The sequence below is a fragment of the Bidens hawaiensis genome, unplaced genomic scaffold (assembly GCF_021521415.1).
Source record: "Bidens hawaiensis isolate Kalapana, Puna unplaced genomic scaffold, B.hawaiensis_p1.1 tig00007433_1, whole genome shotgun sequence".
NCBI lineage: Eukaryota > Viridiplantae > Streptophyta > Magnoliopsida > Asterales > Asteraceae > Bidens > Bidens hawaiensis.
The window spans coordinates 32,474-59,431 of NW_027491520.1; the positions used below are offsets into that span (position 1 = coordinate 32,474).

Genomic DNA, 26,958 nt, shown 5'->3' on the forward strand with positions numbered 1-26,958 from the left:
ATAGCTCAACCTATCATAGGAGGGCACGCGTCCAGACAGTTATCAAAGATCTTCTAGAAGAGGACTTCTGGCCCAATCACCTTCCTACATCCTTCGGCTATAAATACCTTGTCAAACGGTATGAGGTATTCATTCACTCACATATATTCTGACTACACTAGTCTTTGTACTTCAGTACTTTCTCCATTTACGAACGTTACTGATTCTCACGCCGGAGGGTGGTTACAGGAAGACCCCCCCCCCCCCTTTTGTCCCTCACGGTGTCTGTTTTGCAGCATCTGGTCATTGGACTTTGAGAAGTTATACTCATATCTTGGTTGTAATTATCGTATCATACCATGTGGACTCATTGAATCCAGGACTCATACCCGGGGATTGGATCCGTGTTTCTTCACTAATTTTAAATAGAAAATTATAGAAATCAAAGAATTTATTCGTATTTTTGTTATTTTAAGTGTGATGTAACCACTTACTGCGTTTTCTTTCATACTTCAACGATATCTACGTTTACTATGTACACGTATGTATCATGTAGTTTTCACAGTTTTTACTTAAAATAGGTTTTGTATTTAATATACCAAATTATTATTTCTATACTTTGAAATAACTAAAAGAAACATGCATGATAAAATCATAAAAATATACTAATATGTGTGTGCATATATATTAAAATTAAAACAGTAAAAAAAATATTTTTTTATGTGTAAAATTTTCCTGTTTTTTTATTAAAATTTAGTTTTTTGAGGTATGCAAGAGAAACAAACCCCCACGTATGCCGGTAGAATTTAGGAAAATTCGTCTGCGAAAAAGCATGCAATGAAGAAAATGACTAATACAAATGCTAGAAGAAGAATCCTATGTCATATTTTTATTTATTTTTTATTTATCATATTAAGTCTATGGATAATTTAGGTAGGGTTTGTGTAATATAGTCAAGTCTAGGATAAGATTTATATATTGTCACTTCAATTAAATTTATTAAATAAAATCAATCTATTTAATTTTAAATGCTACAACTGACATATTATCTTTAAAACATGCTAATTCATGACAACTAGACGCTCATTTACACAGTGACGAAGCTTGAACTGAGGCACCGGGGGCCGAGCTCAAAATGTATACAAAATTTCACAAACGAGTGGGGGCCGGACTCAAATTTTCAGCCGAAAAAGGCTAAACTTACACTACGTATATAAATCTTCGGCCTAAAACGAGTAAATTTAAACTACTGCGCAAAAAAACAGGGGGGCCGAGGCCACCCCTGGCCTCAGTGAAGCTTCGCCCTTGCATTTACATGTTATGTGATGGTAATTTTTAACCCTAACGAATCCCTCATTCTTCAACTAGATGTTAGGATATGCCGCAACATGTAACCGACTATTCATTAATTTTTCTTTTTCCGTTAAATCAATAAAGTAATACATAAATATGTATCATAGGTTTTCAAAGTTCTCAGTTTTAAAATGTTAGAGCATGTTTTTGTAATATGTATACTGAAAAGAGTTATCTATTCGTATTTACGTTCTATTTATTTATTTATTTGTCTCTTCTAATTATCAATTTATTAACTACATTTGTTGATAAATTCTCTAATTGTAGATTTGTAGGTTATTATCTACATCACTTGTGTTCAAATCCTTAGCTCGTGACTTCATATTAGGCTGAGGGGTGCGGAGCGCTAGTCAGGGCGCGAGAGGACGTTCGCTCGCGCCCCGGGGCGCGAGAGCCACACCACCGGGGCGCGAGAGGGGCGCGAGAGGGGCGCGAGAGCGGAAAACGAGGCAGGCGCCAGGAGGCTCGCGCGCGTGAATGGACTGTGGGAAATGGGAAAGAGCCGTTGGAGGCTTTAATAATGAATAAAAAAATTTCTGATGGATTAATAAACAACTTTCGAAAGGATTAAAACCCTAACCAACTTTCTGATGGATTAATAAACAACTTGGTAAAGAGAGAAAAGAAAACCTGAATTATTGGTCGCCATGGCAATTAAGGGAGAGATGATTCCGGTGAAGAAACAAACCCCACCACCAGATTATTATTAAGATATAAAAGGTTAGGTTCGGAGGCTGCTTTGAAAATATTATTATTAAAATCCTGGTTATCATGTAACAATTATTGATGTTCAAAGTTCGTTTGAAATCTTGAAAACGTTTAAACCAATCGCCACTTTTGATTAGCTGGTTTATGAATGTTCAAACCATAGAAAACAGTTCGGTTTATGGTTTATATCAAAAATAGGCCATATAAAACCGGACCGGACTGTAAACTTATTATTGAAACTCAATGCGTGAAACCAAACCATTAATTTTTTTTTATATATTAATGTGTTTTTTTAATTAATGTGTGTTTGTTTAAATAATTACTTGTTTTTTTAATAATACGTTTTTTAATACATTTATAAAAAAATAAAAAAATAAACCGCTCGCGCCCCCTCTCGCGCCCCTCCACACCATGCCCCGGGGCGCTATCACCACTACCAATACCCATCTTATCAAGTTTCTCTCTCTGCCACACGTCACAATATTATTGAATGGCGCCCCCACTCACGCCCCCTCTCGCGCCCCCCACACCCCTCAGCCTTAATATATTTATTATTAGGCTGAGGGGTGCGGAGCGCTAGTCAGGGCGCGTGAGGGACTTCGATAGCGCCCCGGGGCGCGAGAGCCACACCACCGGGGCGCGAGAGGGGCGCGAGAGGGGCGCGAGAGCGGAAAACGAGGCAGGCGCCAGGAGGCTCGCGCGCGTGAGTGGCTGTGGGAAATGGGAAAGAGCCGTTGGAAGGCTTTAATAATGAATAAAAATATTTTTTTTTTTTTAACAAAATCATCTATATATATCACAATACATATATCACAATACATATCAAACACAACCATTCTCACATACTACAACCAAAACGAATATCACACACCACACCCAAAACCCAAAATCACCCTATCTTCGAAACCTTTTTTTAAAAACATGTCTGGAAATTGGTACCCAAACCTAGATTCAGATTACCCTTACGACGATTTATGGTCGGCACCGGAACAACCGATGTTTTATTCGGGGTCGCAACAATCATCCGGCTTTCAACCATCCAACATGCAACCGTCTCCTAACTTTGTAGTTCCGGAGACACAAGAACCGGAACCAGAAGGTGAAGCTGCGGGACAAAGAAGACGCGTCCACCGGAAAAAACAACTTGCAACGGACGGGTCGGGTTCGGCTTCGACCGGAAGGGCGAAACGGAAAATCACTCCGTGGTCATCGGATGAGAAGGAAGCCCTGTGTCGGGCTTGGATAGCCATTTCTGAGGATCGGCGTTGCGGTAATTGTTTTAACGTTTTTAAAAATGATTGTAAATAAAAAGTTAAATAAAAAAGTTAAATGGCTTACAAATTTATTTACATAATTTTGCAGCCGACTACCAAAAGAGCAAGGTCTTTTGGACAAAGGTTAGGGAGACGTTCTATTCGCTCGTTGGGAGTACAGAGCGGAATCCCGATATGATTTCGGGTCGGTGGACCGAAATTAGAAAATTTGTCGGCTTGTTTACTAATCTGTTCAACAGGAACGCCGGTCGTATGAGACCAAGTGGCAGTGACGATTTGGCGGTCTATAATTTCACTGTCGAAGAGTGGAAGCAGGAGTGCCTGCGGAGGTATGGGGCGGTGAAGACGTGGGACGGTGTAAAGTTGTGGGAGAGGTTGAGAAGGTGTGCCAAGTGGGTTGAGCTGGTGGCGCCGGACCTTGATGCGGAAGTAGGGCCGAAACGGACTAAAACTAGTTCGTCTGGAGCGTACAGCACAACGGACGGGTCGGATTGCCGGGTTGGATTCGACCTAAACGTTGCGGGGGAGGAAACGTCTTCACCGCCGAGGAGGCGGCCATTGGGAAGGGACGCCAGGGGGAAAAAACCGGCTGAGGGGGAAGCCGTAAACATCAACGATCTTGTTGAATCCCTCAATAAATTCAACAAAACCCTGGAGGTGGTCTCTGTTGACAAAAAGGAAAAAAAAAGAATGAGAGATTTGGACTTCCTTGCAAGAGACTTCAGCCACCTAAATCCGGTCGACCAAATGCTGATGGAAAAACAAAAGGAACGTATCCGGAAGAGGTTGATCGAAGAAGACGAAGCCGAAGAATAAGAATAATGTTAATGTGTTTTTTTAATTTTTTTTAATTAATGTGTTTTTTTAATTTTTTAGTACTTTAATTTTTTTTATATATTAATGTGTTTTTTTAATTAATGTGTGTTTGTTTAAATAATTACTTGTTTTTTTAATAATACGTTTTTTTAATACATTTATAAAAAAATAAAAAAATAAACCGCTCGCGCCCCCTCTCGCGCCCCTCCACACCATGCCCCGGGGCGCTATCACCACTACCAATACCCATCTTATCAAGTTTCTCTCTCTGCCACACGTCACAATATTATTGGATGGCGCCCCCACTCACGCCCCCTCTCGCGCCCCCCACACCCCTCAGCCTTAGTTTCAAAGAAAGCGGCATAATGGTACGAAGATTCTAATTTTATAATTAAATAATTAGGCAAAATTCCATTTTCCTTGGGTGGGTCAAAAAAGTTAATGATATAATATTTTTATTTATCAAATGTAGGTAAAAATATTAGATTATTTATATCATTATATGATTTTGATTAATAATTCAAGTTTTATCATACTTTTTTTCGAATGGCGACTTTCATAGTGGTTGAATATTCAGCCACAGCTCTTGGAGAGAGCCTCAACCGCCCCACTCGGGCCAAGACTATGTTGTCTTAACCGGGCTCACGCTTGACATCCGAGTTTGGCTAGGCGTTCCACGAGAAAATTTCGAGCCACCTGCCACTTGACAGGAGTTGTCCGCCCACAAGAGCAAGCTCTCTGGGAAGGAACACTCTAATAGAAAACTCGTGTCGCCATCAAGATTCGAACTTGAGAGGCCAACCGGCATCAAGCTCTTACTCATCATTTGACTGACCACTTGAGCTAGCCCAAGTGGTTTTATCATACTTACTAAGAAGTTTATTTAGTTATATTCAAATACTAAATAACAAAACAAATAATCTCCATTCATGTGAAATTTGAATTTTTATCTAACATTGTAAAATTATTTTTGTTAATAGTTATAAAACTTATATTGTATTGGTCCTTACAATTAATAAATTTCAATACAAATTTTGTTTCTCTTACTTTTTAATATTCTAGAATGTTGCTTCATCTAGAATATCACAACATCACTATTTCCATCGCTACCATAAACCTTGTTGGAAGAGTGAAACACAAGGTGAGTATGACCTTAAAACCACAACTACTCAAAACAAACCATGGTTGCATAACTCGGTAGACGTTTTTAGGGTGATGGACTGAGGAGTTGCGAGTAAATTATAAACAAATTAATTTTCGTAAAATTATATATGTGTCAAATATAATAAGTTTACTAACATACTTAACAAAATATGTTAATATCAATATAAATAAAAGAAACACATATTCTAATACTAAAGTATTTTAAAAACTGATATAGGTTCTTTAACTTTAATATTATAGACATAGTAATTTCGTTTTCCAAGGTATGTCTGTGAAAAACAACGAAAATTTACAATAAATAAATGAAAAACAATGAAAAAACAATGAAAATCCGACCGTCTAGTTGTGATGGGAATTTTATTTTTGACTTTTGACAAGAGGGTGGAAGTGAGGAAGATAGAAATCAATATTAGGTGTGCTTGGGAAAAAAAAGTAGTGATTGATGGTGTAGTGAAATAGAGAGGAGGGGTGGTCCTAGAAGGGAGGTAGTGTCAAAAATTGAAAGGATGCATGCACATCAAACAAATAAAAGCAAAGGGTGTGGAAAGAAATAGAAGAGGAATAAAAATAAATGTTGTATATGATGTTTTAACAAGAATCTAGAACTTTTTATCAATAAATTAAAGAATCTAAGAATGAGGGTTGTCAATCGTGTTGGATTGACGAGTAAAAAGGCTGTAGGTTGGACGGTTGAAATGTGCAGCCTGAATCCGACTCATGTTATTATTCGTGTCAAAGATTTCGATCATATCCCACACACATATAAATTAAAGTCAGCTCAAACACGGCTAGTTTAACCCGTGTATAAGAAAAGTTAAATTGATATAATTTAAAGTGTAGAGTAAATGAGTAATATAAATATATGTTTGAAAAAATATTAAAAATTTTGAAATTGAATTGGAAATTGCAAATGTATATTCATAAAAGTAAAAATGAAAAAAAAACATAAATAACAATTTGATTATAAAAGTTTTTTTTAAATACTTAAATGAGTTAGCAGGTCAACCTGAACCTGATATGTTTTTAAACGGCCAGACCAAACCCAACTCTTTTTTTAAATGAGTCATGTTAGTCGACCTACTAGTATCTTTTATCGTGTTAACAATTGGTGACACCAATAAAAATCCAGATTTGCATAAATATATTTTTATAAACTTCAAGCTTTCTATTACCTTCCTTGAGTATTATTCAACCTAAAGATTCCATGTTTATTTTTTTAAAAAAAGGGGACAATTATGTTGAAGATAAGTATTTATAATATTCAATGACAAGAACCAAAACAAGAATAAATACAAAAACAAACCCGCCTAATTAGGTCTCCTTTTGTGAAAATTAATAAAGAAAAACTGTTAAATTGGGATTGGAGCCATTAAGGTAGGAATGAATAAATGATCATTTGACACGTATATATTTCGGTTGAACTTAAAATATATGAGTGGGTTAATGCATCAATTATTGGAGACAATGCTTGACATGTTAGGAGAAACCAGTCAATATGATGTAGACATTTTCTTATTTTCCACATTCACTTGATACTTAAAATATATTGTTTTATTTGTTAATATATAAAAACACAAGGATAATATTCGAAACTAGCTTAGAATATGCTCATGTATACAATTTTATACTTGTAATTTGTTAGCTTAAAATAGCTTAGAATATTGTATTTTGTTAAATAACTTTTGAACTACTCTAGTTCGTAAAAGCTAATATTAACTTCTAGTCCATGAAAGTTAATGTTAACTTTTAGGGTGTTTACTATTTGGTTTTAAACCGATTAAACCGAAAATTGAGCTTCGAACCTCATTAAAACTGATTAAAACTAACTTGAATTGCAAATTATGTTTGGATTTTGGATTTCACAAAGTTTGAATCAGGTTCAATCCAAATAAAACGAATAACAAATAATGGTTTGTTAAGTACTGTCTTCGTTGGCCAATCCGATTACAGTTTTAACTCAATTTTTATTTAACCCAACTCAATCTAATAACGTATATTCATATAATAGTAAAATAATTAAAATAAAAAAAACGTCTAATTTGGTTTATTCGGTTCGAGTTTCAGTTTCCACATAAAAACCTGCAATATTTTATATAAATCTAAAAATATTGTTCACTTTTTCCGGGTAACAGATGGTAGTTCGCTACACCGCTACCAACACCATCTCGGCACCAAATAGTATATTGTCTACTGAAATAAGTATATACTCGTCTAATCCTGGTATTAATAAAAGTCAAGACACAAAGCTTCGTTTATTTTATATAACTTCGGTTTTATAATAGCAACATCAGTGCATTGTTTAGCCGACTTTTATCTCCTCTACGCTTACGTTTTGTGCCATATAACATAGTGTACCGTATTATATTATACGGTATAACTTACATAGGTGGGGACATAACATATAAGTTATGCTATGTCCTCGTTTGTCTTCAATTTGACGTTATTTTGGTTCAAGTTGTAACAAAATACAAGTTAATATCGCACAAATGCCATAAGAATTTAGAGTACAATAATTTTTCGGACGCGTGTTAAAACTTTTCTTCACATCTTGGAAACGAGACCACTATGGCACGATTTATCTACCATTCCATTTTCCTTCATTTCTGTGTCGGCCAACGAGCTCGGGGGAACATCAATTGCAGGTGAGCAGTTGAAGAATCCATGTGGCTGCACAAACCAATCACTATTAGTCACAAAATCACAAATGTCGAAACAGTCTATTTACCAACTTATACATCTTTATTCATTAGATACATGAATGATTTCGTTATTTTCGTGTATCTATTTATCTTCGTGTATCGTCAGATGTCTTAAAATGTATAAACCCCACCCGTTTTTTAACAAAATAGAGTAGATGCGCGACAAAATTTTTCATAACGAAATGATTTCACGTATAAATATACCAAAAAACGATTGTTCTAGTGATTTTCTAATACTGTTACCTTTAATTAGTTTATTGACCCGTGCGACACATGTAACATGAATTGAAATTTAAATCAATATGTCAGCAATTGAATTAGAAATAAATACAAATTGTACTTTTTTAAAAATATTTCATTATAGAAGGTTCTGTATAAGTTATGCTATAAAAATACATTAGAATATGTTTTATTTTTAATACAGATTTGTTTAATCATAATGTTAAGTTGTAAACATCAATAATAAGGATTATTTTGAAACATATAAATAATAAACTCGAAAACGGTAAAAAAAAAAGACGGTAGATGGTAACTTTATGGTGATTAATTCATAATATAAGAGGATTATCTAGAAATATCGAGTAAATAGTTGATAATAGGAAAATACATGGTATAATAATATAAGTAAAATGAGAAAGGAGTACCATGAGACGGAAGCCAATGTGTTCTACAGGCATAACGGGCCAATCTTCCAATCGAGGAACATGTGTAATTCCAAACACATACCTATAAGCATTCAAAAGTATATGTTAGTAACTATGATAACTTGAAAGCTAGAAGTGGCAAATGAGCGTGTTGGCTAACCCCCCAAAACGGGCCTGATTAAAAAGTGGACCGAAACTAGACGGGTCAGATTGACCCAGAATTTTAAAAATGTTTATAAACAGATTACATGCAATTATAGTTACAATTTTTTTAATTTGATAAAAATCTGATTTTCTAATAAAACAATTAGGGTGATCACATTAAAAATACACTTTAGGAAACTTTCGACCCACAAGGAAAAATTATTTAAGGACTTACTCGTTCCGTAAAACATCCGTTGATTTTTCTTTTTGACCCGTTCAACCCATTTATCTTTTTTTTTCTTTGTTTCTTAGTTCCTTTAATCATGCAAAAGTCATTAACCCATTCATGACTAAATGAGTCAAATTTCCAAATATAAGATAAAATGTTAATGTAAAAACCCATGGACGTTCATTGTAGTAGCACGAGTCCTTGGACTTCATTTTTTGCACGACTAAATCCTAACTTCAAAAGTTCATATGAAGGTCCTTTCTAAAAGACAAAGTCCAGGGACTTGCGTGCGGATTTAGTGAAAGTCTGTTACGGTCATTTTTTTCAAGAACTGTGATAATTCCAACAAAACAAGTCATAATTTAACATACGACAAAGGACAAGATGGATCATACCAAAGAACCAGATCGGTCTCTTCTAGAGACCGATTCTTCTTAACCCAAGTAGCCAATCCCTCGCCGACACGTGGATTCTGATTAGGGAACTCTCCACCGGGAAACATTTCTTCTGGTTCGTATGGTGTGACCCACAAATTGTGCATAAAAAACGCAGCTCTCCTCAAAAACTTAGCCTCGGTCCCAGCTAACGGTAAACAATTTTATCCAGGTACTAATTTGTAGCCGGTCAATTGACCGGTTCGGTTTACAGTTCTTGTGTTCCTGATCTGAATCATGGAGCTCGTATCACTCAAAAGGCAATTATTAAGTTCACCATACAGTCATTAGTCACCCAAATATGTATGATGTATCTAGTTTTGTTATTTAACTATTAAGTTTGCTATATAACTATTTGGAAGATGGAACTTTGTCATATTTAGGTTACTAGATGATATTTTAATAATGGAATGAGGATAATATAACTAGTCAGAATTTTAAATTTAAAACATAAGAGATATTTTGGCAAATGCTTTTTTGGGTCATATTACCTATTAACTTCTTAATTATCAGAACAGCTTCTTACAGCAGAAGCACATATCTCAAAGGGTCGGTTTTAATACAGCTGTGCTTATCTGAACACATCTAAAACAAAATTTAAGTTATGGGTTATATTATCTACTAATTTGTTAATGATCAGATCTTGCCAAACATTAAGAAAACTAATTACCTGATTATTAAAACTGAAAACAGACGTATATCCATAAATACATTCTCCTATGGTCCATTTTTATTACTGTTGATTATCTAATTGTAATATATACTATCACATAATCACCTTCAAAACACACATTAGCCCCTTGTGTGTGTGTGAGAGAGAGAGACTTACAATCCAATGTCGGGCAGATGAAGGATTACAATCACGCATTGCTTCAAGTTCCGATTTCAACAGTTTTTCTTCAGCATAGAATGCGTTGTTGTGAACATTTGCATCTCCTGGTCCTTCAACCTTAACATCCACCTCAACCACCTGTAAATTTAAAGCAATTTACATATCTTATATGTTATTTATTTATTTGTTTGCGTACAGTTATATTTAAGACAGAGAATAAATAATAAGATAATCAGACTCCAGACATTAAGAAATATTTACTGCAACTTCACGTATTGCATTCTTAAAAGAGCATTTCTGAAACAGTACAGCCGAATAGCTCACAGTTCAAGCATTTAAATTCACATATTCCATAGCTAAAAGGGTACTTGTGGAAAATTACATAGATTCTGAACGCTAACCTGATTGTGTGCTTCACCGGGCTTACAGTCAACAGACACATCCATTCTAGCAACAAAGAAGTGCTGATGAACAGGAGCATAGAGCCCGGGGGCAATTGTGGTCCCGTATTTTCTAGTTTCACCAGGTTGTAAAGCTCCTAAGCTAAGAATCCCAGTTAATTTCACCTCAGCTTCTATTTTTCCATCCTGTAATAAAATGCTTTTCTTGATTATTCGTAAAACTTATATCTTAAAAGTTATAATATATTTAACTCACGTATGTCAAGTCACAAGTGTCACCAGTTTTTTTAATAAAATAGAGATTGAAAGATGTCCGAGATGGGTAACGGATAACTTATTTGTAAAGGTCAAAATGAATTGGGTTGACCAAATAACAACTAAATTGGTTAAAAATTGTACTAGTTTAATAATAATAATCTTGTTTATTTTGAAAAAAAAAACAATATAGAAGGTTTAAATGTTTAATGCAACTAAAATACACTTTTAGAAACTTTTGACCTGTTTTACTAGTTTCCCTTCTAGCTATTTTTTAATGGTTTAAACTGTGAGAGAGAAAAACGGATGGATCAACGCGTAAGTAAATGGGTCAAAATTGCCACCTCTTATATACAAAACAAGTGGAAGTTAATCAGTAACTAAAAGGTTGAAAGGACAGTAAAAATAAAGAATAACGGGTCAAATTTACCTGATAAAAGTACCAGTAAAACCTGTACTCATAGTTGGCAACAGTACATATAAAAGACACTACTAGCCTTCTGGACCGTCTTACTTCAGCTAAACCAGTTCTCCAGTCTTGATGCTTCCACAATATCCCATCATCCTCTTCATGTAAACAAACACAGTCTTCAATTGTTTCAACGCCCCCAGTGAAATTTGTTAAGTGTGCATCAAAATACTTGACATACCCCAAACAATCACAGCCCTGTAACATGAATACGTGTTGATAAAAATCATATTTTTTTAGATATGTGGTTTCACTGTTTCATGTAGGATGACTATATTAGAAAAACATTAGAGGTGAAAAAATGGGTGACTTGGATAACGAGTCCATCTGGTTTAGGTTGACTGGACCTGAAAGGCCGAAAAACCGAGCAGAAAACTGTTTATTTTTTACAAATAGGATTACAAATATGTAAACTTTCAATAATGACCATTCTCCAACTGGGTTAGGTTGAGTTGACCTGAAAGACCGAAACATCGAGCAGAAAACTGTTTATACAATTATGTAGAATTTCAATAATAATCGTTCTCGAATAAAATATTTTAAGAGGTATTGTGTTAACAATAATACATTTCTGGAGATTTCTGACCAGTTCAACACATTTGAACTCTTTCATTTTAAGATTTTATTGGTAAATTAGACCCGTTAAAATAAAAACACACCAAATTCACCCATTCACGTAGCAGCGGCAATTCTCGACACGACACAAAGTAAACGTGTTATGGTTGAGCAAAGAGGGGTCAGTTCATATAGACGGCTAACTTGTTTATTAAATGGTGGGTTCGGATGGACCTGATCAACCAATTTCCAACTTGCTAACCCGTTTAAAATAAAAATAACTAAAAGTTCAATTTTAATTCAACCCGCAACACGTTGAGCCTGACCAGCCCGTTTACAACTAATTTAACCAGTCAACTCATTAGATATGTTTAGGTACTTCTTAGGTTAGACGTGTCTGGGCTAAAGGTTCAATATTTGACACAATTAAGTAATCGGTTATGTTTATACAGAATGCCACCCGTATTTCAAGTTGCCACTTCTAATGATTGAGTTAGAAAAAAAAAAGTACACGATTGAAATAATCAGTATACTAAAATATGGGCTTACCTTTTTCAGAGAATGGGCGTTTTTACCTAGTCCATCTTCCCCTGCATCAAATGCATTCTTTCTGTAATGAGGATCGTTGGGATCACCATAAGGAACCACCATTTCAACAAAGCTTAATCTGTGGGCCACAGGCCTCCGACCTCGGCTACCGTCAACATAGGCAACAGAATAGATAACCAAACCTTCCCTAGGAGTGAACCCTATGCGAAAGTTCCACTGCAAATAATTAATTAACACAAGAGAAATTAATCCTAACAAGTTAAGCACAGTGATAATGGGTGATATTTAATTTCATAAAACAAGACTAATATGTAACGGGCCTAAAAAATTTAAATAAACATATAAAAGAACGAAAAAGAGCAATATCAAAATGTAAACGGGTGTACATAAACATATTGAAATGAACAAATGTAAACAAATGTTCACGAACATAAATGAACAAACAATGCATGTTCATGTTCTTTCGTTTAACTAAATGAACAAAAGAATTTGTTCATTTTCGTTCGTTTATTTAAGAAGCGAACATAAACAAACTTTCCGTCAAATGGTTCGCTGAATGTGTGGTTCATTTACAGGCTTAGTAATAGGTCAAAATGGGCAATATTTTGGTGCAGATTAGGCACCCTTGCAAACACTTTTTCCTTTTCTAAGGGGCTTTTGGCAATCTTGTGCTGATCCATTAATAAGCCTGACAAATTAAGAGGCTCAATGAATCATTAAGAGGTGTCTTTTAAATGAACCAAACATACTTTACATCTAACTGATCCAGAGGTAGCCTCTTAATAAAATCATTAAGAGGCTACAAAACAGCCCCTAATTTTCGAGATAATAATTTAGAAGGTTTTACGCATTTTGAATACACAACTGATTTCCATTTTAGCTAAACTCCTGAAATTTACCCATTTGACCCGTGATGAAACAGTGTATACCCAAATACCCATAAACGTGTAATTTCTCAATGGCTGTAGTTGAGAAGGTTTTACACATTTTGAATACACCGTGGGTAACTTTTAACCCATACAACATGTTACCATTTCTGATAAACTTTTAGAGCATACTCGTTTGACCCATTAGAAAAATGTGACCGGAATTGATACGTTTTTTTAGACTACAGAAACTGCCACCTTCAAGAATAAAGAGAACATACCTTCTGCCATTGTACAAAATGGTCATTAACACGAAAGCTGGGACCGTCGGGCTGAACAATGTTTAGTGGTTTCACGTCACTTCGATCTACACCGCCTCTTGTTTCGCCAGCTGTGTAATTTCTCAATGGATCAGCTGGCGGTAAAGGAACAAGTTTACGGTCTTTAAACTCGATCACCACCATGTTTTGCATATCCACTAAAACATCGATTCCTTCAACTGGGCGAGCGTAACCGTTTTCCATGGGACAGTCACTTTCTGTTCTACAAAAAATAAGTGGTTTTGCTAGTCTACGGTTAGGAGCATCAGCTTCACTGTGATAACCAACACACCTGGAATATAAAATGATATATTACACACTAGTGTTGGAAGTATAATCTTGATTTCACATGTGAAAGGTTGTTTGGGTTCACTTGTGAAAGTTGACAGGTCAAAGGTGAATATTGGTTTTTGAGATAAACAAATCAGAAAGATGTCGGCTTGAAGATTTGGTTTGATTTGATTTTGTTTGGTAAGTGGTAAGGATTAAATTAAGATTTCAGAGAGTAATTTCCTTATTAAATTAGCAGTCTTGTAGAGTAATTATGCACGAGCATTCAAGTATGGAATGGCTTGACAGCGTTAAAAGTGTATTTGAGTACTTCACAAATGCAACACAATGATCAAGTTTTGAACTCTAGGAGACAACACGTGTTTGAAATTTAGGAGGCTTCAAGGCAAACATGTTGGGGGTGATTGTTGACATATCCCATTTTTAATGCACCTTTTGATGTTGTACAGCGTTAAGCGTGTATATTTGAGTACTTCACAAATGCAACACAATGATCAAGTTTTGAACTCTAGGAGACAACGCGTGTTTGAAATTTAGGAGGCTTCAAGGCAAACATGTTGGGGTGATTGTTGACATATCCCATTTTAATGCACGTTTTGATGTTGTACAAAGTGGTCAACATGTTAATCATGCAAAGGGGGAATTTTCTATTATTAGAAGGCACTTCGAAAAACTTAGAAGACTACAAACGTGTTTTCAAAAATTATTTTAGGACAAAAACTTTTTTCAGAAAGAAGTATTGTTACGGTATTAATAGTGTAGGTGCTAAAATGTAATTGTCGAACATAATAAGTAGGTATTCTGTAAATAGTGAACTAACCAACATTTAGTTCATTAATATGGTTCTAAATGTCTTAGCTAGAGAAAAGTCAATGCTCACATGACAAAGGAGCATATAACATATGGTATGAAATTGAGGAAATATGTAAGGACTTACCAGGGATCTACCATCACAAGGTCCATATCTTCAATACCCCTCCTCTTCATGGCCTCCCTAAATGGAGGGAAGTCCTTTACAATGGCTTCGCATTCAGCATATTCCACAGCATCCTATTAAAAGAAGCAGAACAATAAATAGAATAGAATATGATGAAGAGTATGATATATTGAAAGAGATAATGATGCGATGAAGTATGTGATCTTTTTAAAATAAAAATAATTGCATTTGGCACATGAAGAATTGAAGATGACTGGTCAAATGACAAAACAATTTCTCAAAATAGTTTCTTGTACTTCTGTGCCATTAACATGGGAAGTTACTGTTAGATAGAGGTGGGCAAACAAACTGGTTAACTGAACCGACCCGAAATTCGAACCAGTTTGGAACCGATTGAAACCGCAGGTTCAGAACCGGTTTGTAATTTTCTCCACCAAGACCGGTTAAACCAGTCCAAACCCAAACCGAAACCGGTTTAAAAGCCAATGAACACAAATAGATTTTAGTAACTGATTATGAAAAGGTTCCATACCATTGGAGGTTGTACATCAGGCACAACTTTAGATGAAATGACTTTCCCTCTATGGTGACCACCACGAGTCAGAGCATGGACTTCGGATAGCTCAACAATCCATACACTAGTTTCATTTGATTTCTTATTATAAACAATAAGTCTAGCTTGTCGAGGTGGAAGTTTAGATGGAATTATGGGACCTCCCTTTGTTCTAGGCAATAACGACGGTTGAAATGGTGGAAAAAAATACGCATCCGCTAATGCAACCACACTTTTTGACGGTTCCACAAGTACCACCTCTATAAATCGCATGCTATCTCTTACCTAAACATGCCATTATGATATTAAGATTCCAATTTACGTCTACAAAGAGAATATGATAGATTAAAAGTTATGAGTGTGTGGCAATTATTAATTAACCTCTGGTGTTGCTCCTGCAGCTCTAACAGTTGCCACTGCTATGGAGATTTCAGCAGCAGCTAGAGGATCGAGTGGATGGCGAGTTTGTGCTTTAACCATACTGGTTGGACCAGGTCCTGAAAGAACAAGTTTCAGTCAATACTAGAAATCAATTATTAGGTTACACAAACGACATTACAGCATTGTTATTATTAAACTGTATGACAAACCATAGGTGATATTATGAGGCATCTATATAACTTATTGGAGTGTTGGCACAATATTATGATACCAAAAGATCAGATAAAGCAAATTATAACGAAAATCATTATAAATACATACAAATTACAATAGTAGTCAAATTTACAGTATCCAGTATTTTTTGGATGTGATGTGGTCAGTGTCTAGGGCTGTAAACGAACCAAACATTTAGAAAATTGTTCGCAAATTGTTCGGCGGGAAGTTCGTATATAGTCATTTGTTTAATAAATTAACAAACATGAACTAGGAATTTCATTTGATTAACTAAATGAGCAAACACGACCAAAGGCCATGTTCATTCAATTGTGTTCGTGAACTTTTGATAATGTGTTCGTTTACGTCTGTTAATGATTGTTCATTAAAGGTTTTTAATATTTTTAATGACATCTATAATCATATCACATAGATTTAAGCAAAATCACTAACTAGTAACTATAAAACAAAAATATATCAGTATTATGCAACTAAAATATACGTAAAATCGACACATGAATATGAATGTTAAGAAAAACACCAACACAAACTTGCTAGTCAAACCAAACCATCGATATTGATCATTCTCGGATAGACAAATCAAACCAAACCGTCGATATTGAACCGTTCACGAACAAGTTCATTTCCTTAATAAACGAACACGAACAAGAAATTCATTTCGGTTAGGTTCGGTGTCCGTGAACTGTTCAATTGCCTGATAAGAGCTTAATGGAAGAACATGAACAAGGCCTTGCTCGGTTGCGTTCATTTGCCCTAAATATGCATATCAGGCAGTATGCAGTGAGCTTTTTTGTTTGAAGCTGTGACGTCAACTCCATAACCAAAATCTGTTGATCTGTAACTATACTTAAGCATGAACAACCGTGTATGAATCTATACTTAAGCATGCGATTCACATGCTTTATCACAAATTAAAACCCAACTACAATCACTTACCAAATTGTTTTCAGTTTCACCTCGTTCTCACTAACAAATCAGAGATCACAATTAAAACTTACACAACCTAAACTAATCAACTCAAATCCTCACAAAAATCAATTAATTAACCATTTAACAACCTAATTCAGTGACTACCTTTAGCAGCAGTAGTAGCAGCGGCAGTGTACCGACACGACGGGTCAAGTTATCGACGGAAGCAGACATACATATACATACACAAACACAAACACACATAGGCTGTAGCATGCGATTAACAAGATTTAGCACAAATTAGAACCTAACTACAATACAATCACTTAACAAATCATTTTCAGTTTCACCTAATTCTCACTAACAAATCGAATATCACAACTAAAACTAACAAAACCTAAACTAATCAACTCAAAAATTCTCACAAAAATCAGTTAATATAATAAACAACACCTAATTCATTAACTATTATTAACTACCTTTAGTAGCAGTAGTAGCAGCAGCAGTTTGAGTACCGACAGGCCGCGTCAAGTTATCAACAGACGCCGCCGTACCGCGGTGGCGTATCTGATCGCCGACGGACGGATCCGTCGTCCAGTCCTGCACAACGTCCGCGGCGGCGGCGGATGACGTAACCTCACGGCGGAGAAGAACCGTCGGTTTATCGGAAGTTGATGCCATTGCAGACCGTTGTAACCGCTTGTAACTGCGTGAGTGAGTGCTACAGTGACGTACAGCTACAGCACACACAAACACACTCTGTGTGTATATATGTATATGTATATGTATATGTATATAATGTATCTATATGTTGTTACTCATCAGTTGTAGAGTGATGTGGAAAGAAACGGACAAAATAAGTGGAAACTTTTTGAGTGTGATGAATTGACAACATATTATTGGTAGGATAGATTTAAAATATTATAATAATAATAATAATAATAATAATATAGATTTCACTATTGGTGAATTATTACAATTTACGCAGCAATAAAGAATTTGAGTCAGGTATTGTGTAAGGTTGTCGGTTTAAATCTCGAGTTTATTTGGGTTTTCGTTTTATCGTAAGTTATATTAGAGAGTTTTGTTATTATGGTAGCACAAAGTGATAGCCGGCGGTATAGTTTCCCGGAGAAACGCTCAAGCCAAACTTTGAAACCAGTGTGAATCCGGTTAAAATAACATAGTCTAGCCATAGTTAGTAACGGGGTTTTCCAAATTAGAGAGTATGATGACCTAACACATAAAAAATTGTTTTTTTTTAATTAATAATTTACATTATCCATTTTTTCTTGTAAAAATTACCAAAATTGGCGACTCATCAAAATAGGTATTGAAATAACAGTTTTTGTAATTATAAATATTTAAAACCAACCAATCACACAACGTCAACTAAGAATGCTTATGTATCCAAAAAAATGTCTAATCAAATCAATATATGTGTAAAGGCTAGCAAATTTTTAGCCAACAGCTAAGACTTAGACCTCAAATTTAACCACCTGCTAGGCTTAGCTCTGCTTTGCACGCGTATTATTTTGATTGGTTGTTTTTTGGCCCTCGGCTAAGATTCGTTGGTGTTTTACAAGTCAATGTGTATTTTGTTAAAGTAATTCGGTCAACTTGCTTTAGTAATTTTCACTTTTATCTTAAAATAATTAATTAATTATTATATTATTAAACATACTCAACTCATCTATGAAAAAAAGTGAATAAACATGTAAAACATGTGCACACTAAGTTCAAGGAAAAGAATATATGTAGCTTAATGAAATAATCAAGTAATTTCACATTCTGCATAGTCCTTTGAGGGTTCGACCTATAAGTGACACCATTAGTGACACCATTCTTGTATAGTCAGAAGGCTCACTTGTCGAGCATACGCAAAAGTTAGCCGTAGTGAAATAGTTGTAGTTACTGAAAGTTTCATTGTTTAATACCAGCTCCGTCTACAAGATTTTGAGTGCCCATGGCTCGTATGGAAATATGTATTGTATAATCTTTTTTTTTTCAAAGTGAGTGCCCCTCGGCCCTTATGACTATTGAATTCCCGATCTTGGATGTTGAAAATGATCGAGCTTAAATCATTTATCAATCAATTAATTAGAACTTTTAAGATTTATGCCCATTTTATTACTAACCTATTAGTACTTAAAGGACCCAAATCTATTATTTTGTTTGCAGTTAGACTTTTTATTTACTTGTAGGCTTAACTGGCTCATATCTAAACATAAATTTAAATAAATATATAATTTTATTTATTTCAATTTCAGACCATTGTAAGAAACGAACTCTATACAACGGCTGAGCCCTATATAAAGTTTGGGTCATGCTTGCTTAACAAGTTAATATATAAGTGCATATGCATCCCTTCCACTATCTCTAAATCTAAATTTCACACTAAAAATCATAAAATCATTATATTTTATCTTTCTTCTCAACTAAATAATATGTTTATATATTTATCATTACATTTTATCTCTTCTTCACTCAAAATCACTTTTAAAAAATATTAAAAAATTTATAGAGTACTACATAAGCTTTTCAAATATACAATCAATGTATTTTTTTTCTCTTATTTACTCATAACACCATTAACCACTAGGGGTGTTCAAAAAGCTCGCGGCTCGTGGCTCGCTCGAAAATAGCTCGAAAAAATCTCGGCTCGAAAAAGCTCGATTCTAAATGAGCTCGACTCGACTCGGCTCGATTTCTGAACGAGCCGAGCTCGAGCCAGGGTCAGCTCGGCTCGTGGCTCGGTTTTGGCTCGACTCGATAGCTCGGCTCGTTGGCTCGTTTAGATTAAACCCTAAATTTTAATATCTATATATAATAATATCATACTTATACATATAGTATGTCACTCGATACGTAAAACCTTATAAAAGAATAATGAAAATATAACATATAAAGTTCTAATTATTAATTTTTTATAATATATATGTTAAAATTATATTTTTTTTATCTTTTATATATCAAAATTTGTAAAAAAGAAATTAAAAAATTAAAAATTCAAAAAAATTAAAGGAGACTGGCTCGACGAGCTCGAGCTCGGCTCGAGCTTTAAACGAGCCGAGCTCGAGCTCGATTTTTCAGCTCGATAATGAAAAGGAGCCGAGCTCGAGCCAGCTCGATTAAGTTCGAGCTCGAGCTCGAGCACACTCTGGCTCGGCTCGACTCGACTCGGCTCGTTTACAGCCCTATTAACCACTCCTTAAATTACAAAACTTTACTCGTATAATTTGATGGGTAGGATTTGAGCATTAAGTATCATTATTTAAAAGAATGTTTTGTGGTGTCCTGTTTTAAACCCACACACCACAAATAATTTAATGATTTTTTGTACCAGGTGAGGTTTTGTAACTTATCATGAAAGTTGCATCCATGATTATGTTGTCCTGACCCTCAAGTAATTTAACAATTTAGTGCATGTCACCCTCTCAAAGAATCTGATGACGTCATACGCCAACATGATTTTTTGTTTCTTTTCTGTTGTTTGTGTACACATTATTTGAGGCCTCAATTTCTTTCTTTGATCTTCTATTATATAAGGTTTTCATGATTTCTTTCTTTAAAACATATAACGTAGGGTCGAATCCACAGTGGGGTTCTTCCAATATTTATTGGGTTTCCTCATGAATTGGTGATTAGGCATTATTGCCTAGTGGAGATGGATATGATCGCGTGGTTCTGCTGGTGACACGATGATACTCCAGTGGTCCGTGAGTGATCCTAATTTGCCGTTCAAAAAAAAAATCGTGTCATGCATCACATCATGTTATTTAATTCAAGTTTTAACTACGAGTGAGATAAGTTTATTTAAAAAGGTACTTTAATTGAGCAAAGTTTAAGTTAATCTATATAATAACACTCTAATACATTAACGTCACGAGCTAAAGAATATGGATAGCTAAAGTAGTTAGGGATATGCGTCGGGTTGAAACTAACCCGGGTGAAGCAAGGGCATGAACCCCCAAATTATGAAAAACAAAAATTGAATACCAGACCGATACAGAATGACCGGGTGTGTTTTGAGTTGGGTTGGTTTCGGGCTATGCCAGGGTCGAATATGAACTTTTTATGCTAGTATGTTTCATGTTTAGGTCTTTGCTAAGACCGGAACCGAATATTCTTAATCGGTGTGGTCTCGAGTTGTTCCTAGATTCAAGTGCACTGAGTTTGAATATGTTGTGTTCGGTTATTTACATTTTAGTTATTTGTATGATCCCAAATAATTGAAATGAGGCATCAAACGAGAGTTTATCTCTAAATATTGATAAGATGCTATATATGTTTATTCGTCTTTCTGGTTAGATTTGATTTAATATACATTACATAATTATAGTAAACTACATGCTAGTTGTAACTAGAAACTTTTATCGAGTTGAGTGTCAACCAGGTTTCGAGCTAGTAATAATACAAGTCAAGCATCCTCGACTTAATATTTTCCGGTGAGCTAGAAAACAATACATGTAAACGGGCAAGTTATTCGAGTTTTTATATGAGTGAGCTACCTTTATTCCAAACTCAGTTCATTTCAATTCAAATAAGCTTAGGTATTTAACAAGCTAGTATGTACATACTGCAAGTCACAATCCATTTAAAAATTAACATGTACTTTGAACAACTCTAGTTATAATTGGATAGGTTTTTTAGCGACTATTTAACACGATAAAATCAAGAAGCACCGACTATATAGGTCATATTATTTGAAGTTAATCATAAAACGGGCTTAAAATAAAGTTGGAGAGGTTACAGTGAAAAAGTTTAGTTTGTTAAAATTGTTGTTTGAGTTTGAATTAGAGTATGTTTATTATTTGAGTTATAATATGATTAGATTTTGTTAATAATTTGCGCTGTATAAAAAGGGCTAGAAGTAATTGTAATACGTGGTTTTCGTTTTTAATAATATTGCTGAAAATGTTTGAACAAGTTGTTCAAAACCTTGTGTTTTGTGTTCGAGTTTAGGGCCAGATTTCCAACCCATACAACATTTAATTAAAAATTATTTCAGAATCTGAAAGGGAATGTAATATGTATTTTTAATTGCAATGAACAACTCAAGAAGTTAGTGGGCCGGACTGTGGGTGGGAACTGGGCTTTTGTGCTTGCAATAACTGCTCAAACTTTAGGTTAAGAAATGAATATACATTTAAAGTATTAACATACTTATTTAGGCCATTCTTAAAATTATACGTAGTAGAAAAAATTAAAAGGTAAAAGAGAATGAGCATTAGTTTTATATTTTTCAACATACTTATTTATATTCATTTATATTTGTTGTTGTACTTGTAACATTGTAAATTTAAAGTATTGACATATCTAGTAGGGTTCAAATTAAAAATAAATAGTATTCTAAGAATGATACATGAACAAACTATAGTGAAAGAACAATTCTAATAAACTATGACAGTTTATACTAGTGAAAAAACAATTCTAAGAAACTATGTCGGTTTTTGGTAATTTTAAATCTCAACCGTTGATTAGGGTGGGAGGGGTGGTGGATGTGGTGTGATGAGTGATCACACACCCCACCCAATTACATTGTGCCACATCACCAACCCAATTTCCATCACATGTGATGGTTTTTTACTAGGGGTGGTGGTGTGGTGTGGTGTGGTGATGTGTGATGAAATTTTTTTGTTTTTGTTTTGTTTTTTTTATTTTTGCAAGATTAAATGTTACAAAGATAAATAAATAAATAAAACCCGACAAAAAAATGGTTGATATAGGCCTCGTCACATTTCCGCCAACTTAGCCGACTTTTATATAATTTTTATAGCATTCAAAAGTTCAAGGTTTAATTCGTAAATTATTCTAAATTCTGTTTAAAATGAAATATGAAAGTTAAGGGGTTAAATGTGTAAATTGTTTTTAAAATATAATAATAATAATAATAATAATAACAAAACAAAGCAGCCCCCCCCCCCCGGCCACTCTTCTTCTCCTTCTTCCGTGTTTTCTTTTTCCGGTGACCCCCACCCCCACCACCTCCCAACGGCTCCCAACTGCTAGATCCCCAACCCAACGGCTACATTCCTTCTTGGAAATCATCCCCACCAAGCGTGATGGCCATCACGCAAAAATCAGATTTCCGCGTGACCACACCACCGGCGGCGGTGTGACCAACCCCATCACGCGTGATGGGGAGGCCACCACGCACCCCCCCCCCTCTTAACATGATTCAATGACTATGATTTATTTATAGTCTTCATAAGAAACTACTTATTTTTAGAATAATCATTCCCTTAACATACCTATATGTATTCAATTATGTTTCTTGTTGTAACTCTAATAACTCGTGTCACCACTACATGTGTCTAAACAATTTCGAGTACGGGTTTATATTAATTCTATCAGGTTTAACCTACCAACCTATGAACACAACCATTTAGCGCAACTAAAACCTACCCAACTCCCTTTTATTGATTATAATTTTTTTTTAAAGTTTTGTGATGCCATATTTGTCCAAATGCAAGCATGGTTTATTGGTTTATGTGCAAATACTATCCCATCCCCATATTCATGGAAGAATATCCAATAAGATGCATGAATATTATTCACCACTACAAGTGTATTCATTTAGCCCACACCTTAGCCATTTTGCCACTTACATGGTCCTCACTTATCTCAATTTTGCAAGAGGCACCATTTGATAACGATGGGTTAATTGTCTTGATGGTAGGGTTAAATGAGTTGTATCTCGAATCAATGCTACGTAAGAGTTTTGAATTGAGAGGTGTAACGCTCTAACATCTATTCTGAAACGGTTTATTCGAGACATCCGTCGGTATCCCAAGAACACAAGAGAAAGAGAAGAAAAAGACACAAAAATAATAAATCTTTCTTATTCTTTTTATCAAACAAAGATTACAATATATAGAAAAACCAAAGATATAATAATTGGAAAAGATAAACAATAAGGAAACCTAATTATAATACAACAAGGAAACTAAATAAACGATAAACTTAAATAATAATAATAATAATAATATACTTATTAATATAATAGGATCGTATTATCTTGTAATAGTATTGGTTTTGCTTATAAGAAGGTCACTGGTTTGTTTCTTTATGGATTACTCTCACTCAAACACGCTTAACTTTTAAAACTCTCATTCATTGGCATTGCCCCCCAAGACACACTGATATATTTGAGGTGAGACATCTTTTACGACACAAATCGCTCATATGGACAAAACTAAGGTGTCATAACTCACAACATGTGTGTAATAAGTTTTATCTCTTACATTTCAACGGATCATTAACAAACTTGATTTATCTTTGAAGACATGGCTCAAACAGTTTAACTTGTAATATTCTAGTTCTTGATAATTCGAGTTCGAAAGAAAGTTGGGTAAATCAAACAATAACTACAATATCTACATAGGATAATAGTTTTAAATTTACATCAAATGTTAGGTTTAGTAGCATGAACCAATCTAGAAGACTAGAACTACAAATAGAAATATCTGGCTATTTCATTGTTATATCATGTCTTGCACAATTATAAAAAGATAAATTCGTAGCCATAAATATTTGTGTCAACTCCAGTCCACTAAATTAGCTTTGCAACAAAATTCCCACCATCCATTGTATCTATGTATTTATGTAACAGGTACACTTTTGTTTAAATTAGGGTATTAAAAAATCTACAACTTTTCTTTTTTTAATGATAAATGAGTTGAGTTAAACCTTAGATTTTTTTTCGAACTTATAGTAACAAAATGCGGTTGTATCCTGTTGTAGGAGTACATCATAGTAAGGATATTCGTATAATCAAAAGATAAAACAACGGCTTGGGAACGTATGTATAAATTAGCACATCATGTGCTCGTATAGCCAAAAGATAAGATGGCAACCTGGGAAACTAGTTTCAAATAAAGATGTCACAACGGAAAATTAAGAACTATAAAAAATTATAACATAGATGGTCAAATAAACAAAACATCACAGGATTAGTATGTTATAGAATGAGCGTTTATAATATCCATAAGCCTAGGCTAAGAGTTTTGATAAAGTTCTGTAGGGGTATGGTACTAAAACCCGGTTCTACGACCCTAAATCTATTATGTTTGGCCTATTTTATCGCATGGACTAATACAATGTTATTGGGCCGAGGGGGTTTTGTGGAGGTAACCCTAACTGGGCTAGGCCCATTAGGGTACCATGATGGTGGCCATGAGACTCTATATAAGGAGGTCTCCACCTCCTTATCAAAAGGTCATGCTCAATAAGAGCCACCACCACTTTTTGTGTCTGTGAACAAGAAATCCTCAGGATATCTTAGCAGTCACCTCCACACCCCCGAAACCATTGCAGGTGCCCAGCATTGCAGGTCGCAGGCGCAGTCGCAGAAGAAGAATAAGATCAAGACGTGGTTCGTTCATCTCGAAAATCCGTGGAAACATCGTCATGGATCAGGTAAGATTCATTTCGTGCTTCGACATTGGCGCCATCCGTGGGATCCGAACCCAGGGTATGGTACTAAAACCCGGTTCTACGACCCTAAATCTATTATGTTTGGCCTATTTTATCGCATGGACTAATACAATGTTATTGGGCCGAGGGGGTTTTGTGGAGGTAACCCTAACTGGGCTAGGCCCATTAGGGTACCATGATGGTGGCCATGAGACTCTATATAAGGAGGTCTCCACCTCCTTATCAAAAGGTCATGCTCAATAAGAGCCACCACCACTTTTTGTGTCTGTGAACAAGAAATCCTCAGGATATCTTAGCAGTCACCTCCACACCCCCGAAACCATTGCAGGTGCCCAGCATTGCAGGTCGCAGGCGCAGTCGCAGAAGAAGAATAAGATCAAGACGTGGTTCGTTCATCTCGAAAATCCGTGGAAACATCGTCATGGATCAGGTAAGATTCATTTCGTGCTTCGACATTGGCGCCATCCGTGGGACGGCAACAAACTGCCCTTCGATCTTCATCTCGGCTGTCAGATCTCTCCCAAGAAAAACACAGATTTGGAAGTTTACAGAAAAAGGCTTAAAAGCTTGTTTTATTAAAGCTCAAAAGATCCATAGATCTAAAAAGAGGCTTCCAGATCTGGGCAAGAAGGAAAATCCGTGATTTGAATGATCAGATCTCCGAATCTGTGATGGTTTTAAATCTGCTCCGGGCTTCAGATCTGTCCAGATCTGATTTACAGATCTAGGTCTAGATTACAGACCTGGATTTTAGATCTAAAGTTGCAAATCTGACTCTTAAATTGCAGATCCAGAAGTTACCAGACTTCCGCCGCCATGTAAGCACGCCCGTGGGTTCTCACTCCACAACCGTGCATGTGCCGCCGCGGAAACCACCATCTGGGTTTTGCGCAAGAGACCTCCGCCATGCACGCGCACTTGCTAGTCACCACTCTATCGCCGTGCATGCGCGCATCAGGCTACGCGCCAAACTTCAAGGTTGGGAATCCTCCTAATATCCCATATGGCTACGCGCCAAGGTTCAAGGTTGGGAATCCTCCTAATATCCCATATGGCTACGCTCCAAGGTTGGGAATCCTCCTAATATCCCATATGGCTACGCGCCAAACTGCAAGGTTGGGAATCCTCCTAATATCCCATATGGCTACGCGCCAAGGTTGGGAATCCTCCTAATATCCCATATGGCTACGCGCCAAACTTCAAGGTTGGGAATCCTCATAATATCCCATATGGCTACGCGCCAAGGTTGGGAATCCTCATAATATCCCATATGACTACACGCCAAACTTCAAGGTTGGGAATCCTAATATCCCATATGGCTACGCGCCAAACTTCAAGGTTGGGAATCCTCCTAATATCCCATATGGTTACGCGCCAAGGTTGGGAATCCTCATAATATCCCATATGGCTACGCGCCAAACCGCAAGGTTGGGAATCCTCCTAATATCCCATATGGCTACGCGCCAAGGTTGGGAATCCTCCTAATATCCCATATGGCTACGCGCCAAACTTCAAGGTTGGGA

General features: G+C 35.6%; 1 protein-coding gene and 1 long non-coding RNA gene across 2 annotated transcripts; both read right to left on the reverse strand.

Annotated features, from left to right (window-relative positions):
* Positions 1-7,547: 7,547 nt before the first annotated feature.
* On the reverse strand, positions 7,548-17,775 carry LOC143635334 (diamine oxidase [copper-containing] 1, peroxisomal-like). Its single transcript, XM_077103194.1, has 12 exons — positions 17,476-17,775; positions 15,854-15,969; positions 15,452-15,757; positions 14,920-15,032; positions 13,653-13,983; positions 12,506-12,721; positions 11,363-11,599; positions 10,678-10,863; positions 10,274-10,414; positions 9,406-9,674; positions 8,638-8,719; positions 7,548-7,961 (listed from the first exon to the last, which is right to left on the reverse strand). The coding sequence occupies exons 1-10, from the start codon at positions 17,675-17,677 to the stop codon at positions 9,609-9,611; spliced, it is 1,914 nt and encodes a 637-aa protein (XP_076959309.1). The 5' UTR covers positions 17,678-17,775; the 3' UTR covers positions 7,548-7,961; positions 8,638-8,719; positions 9,406-9,608.
* On the reverse strand, positions 13,999-14,913 carry LOC143635335 (uncharacterized). The gene is made up of 3 exons (XR_013154038.1): positions 14,576-14,913; positions 14,374-14,414; positions 13,999-14,327 (listed from the first exon to the last, which is right to left on the reverse strand). It is a non-coding gene; the product is annotated as an uncharacterized LOC143635335 (long non-coding RNA).
* Positions 17,776-26,958: the final 9,183 nt, after the last annotated feature.

Bases quoted from the DNA above. Each gene is read 5' to 3' on its own strand.
- LOC143635334 (XM_077103194.1), bottom strand. From the start codon at position 17,677: ATGGCATCAACTTCCGATAAACCGACGGTTCTTCTCCGCCGTGAGGTT. The intron at 10,864-11,362 runs GTAAATTTGACC...ATTTTATTACAG, and splicing joins TTTACTGGTACTTTTATCAG to GATGGAAAAATAGAAGCTGA. The intron at 10,415-10,677 runs GTTAGCGTTCAG...TTAAATTTACAG, and splicing joins CCGGTGAAGCACACAATCAG to GTGGTTGAGGTGGATGTTAA.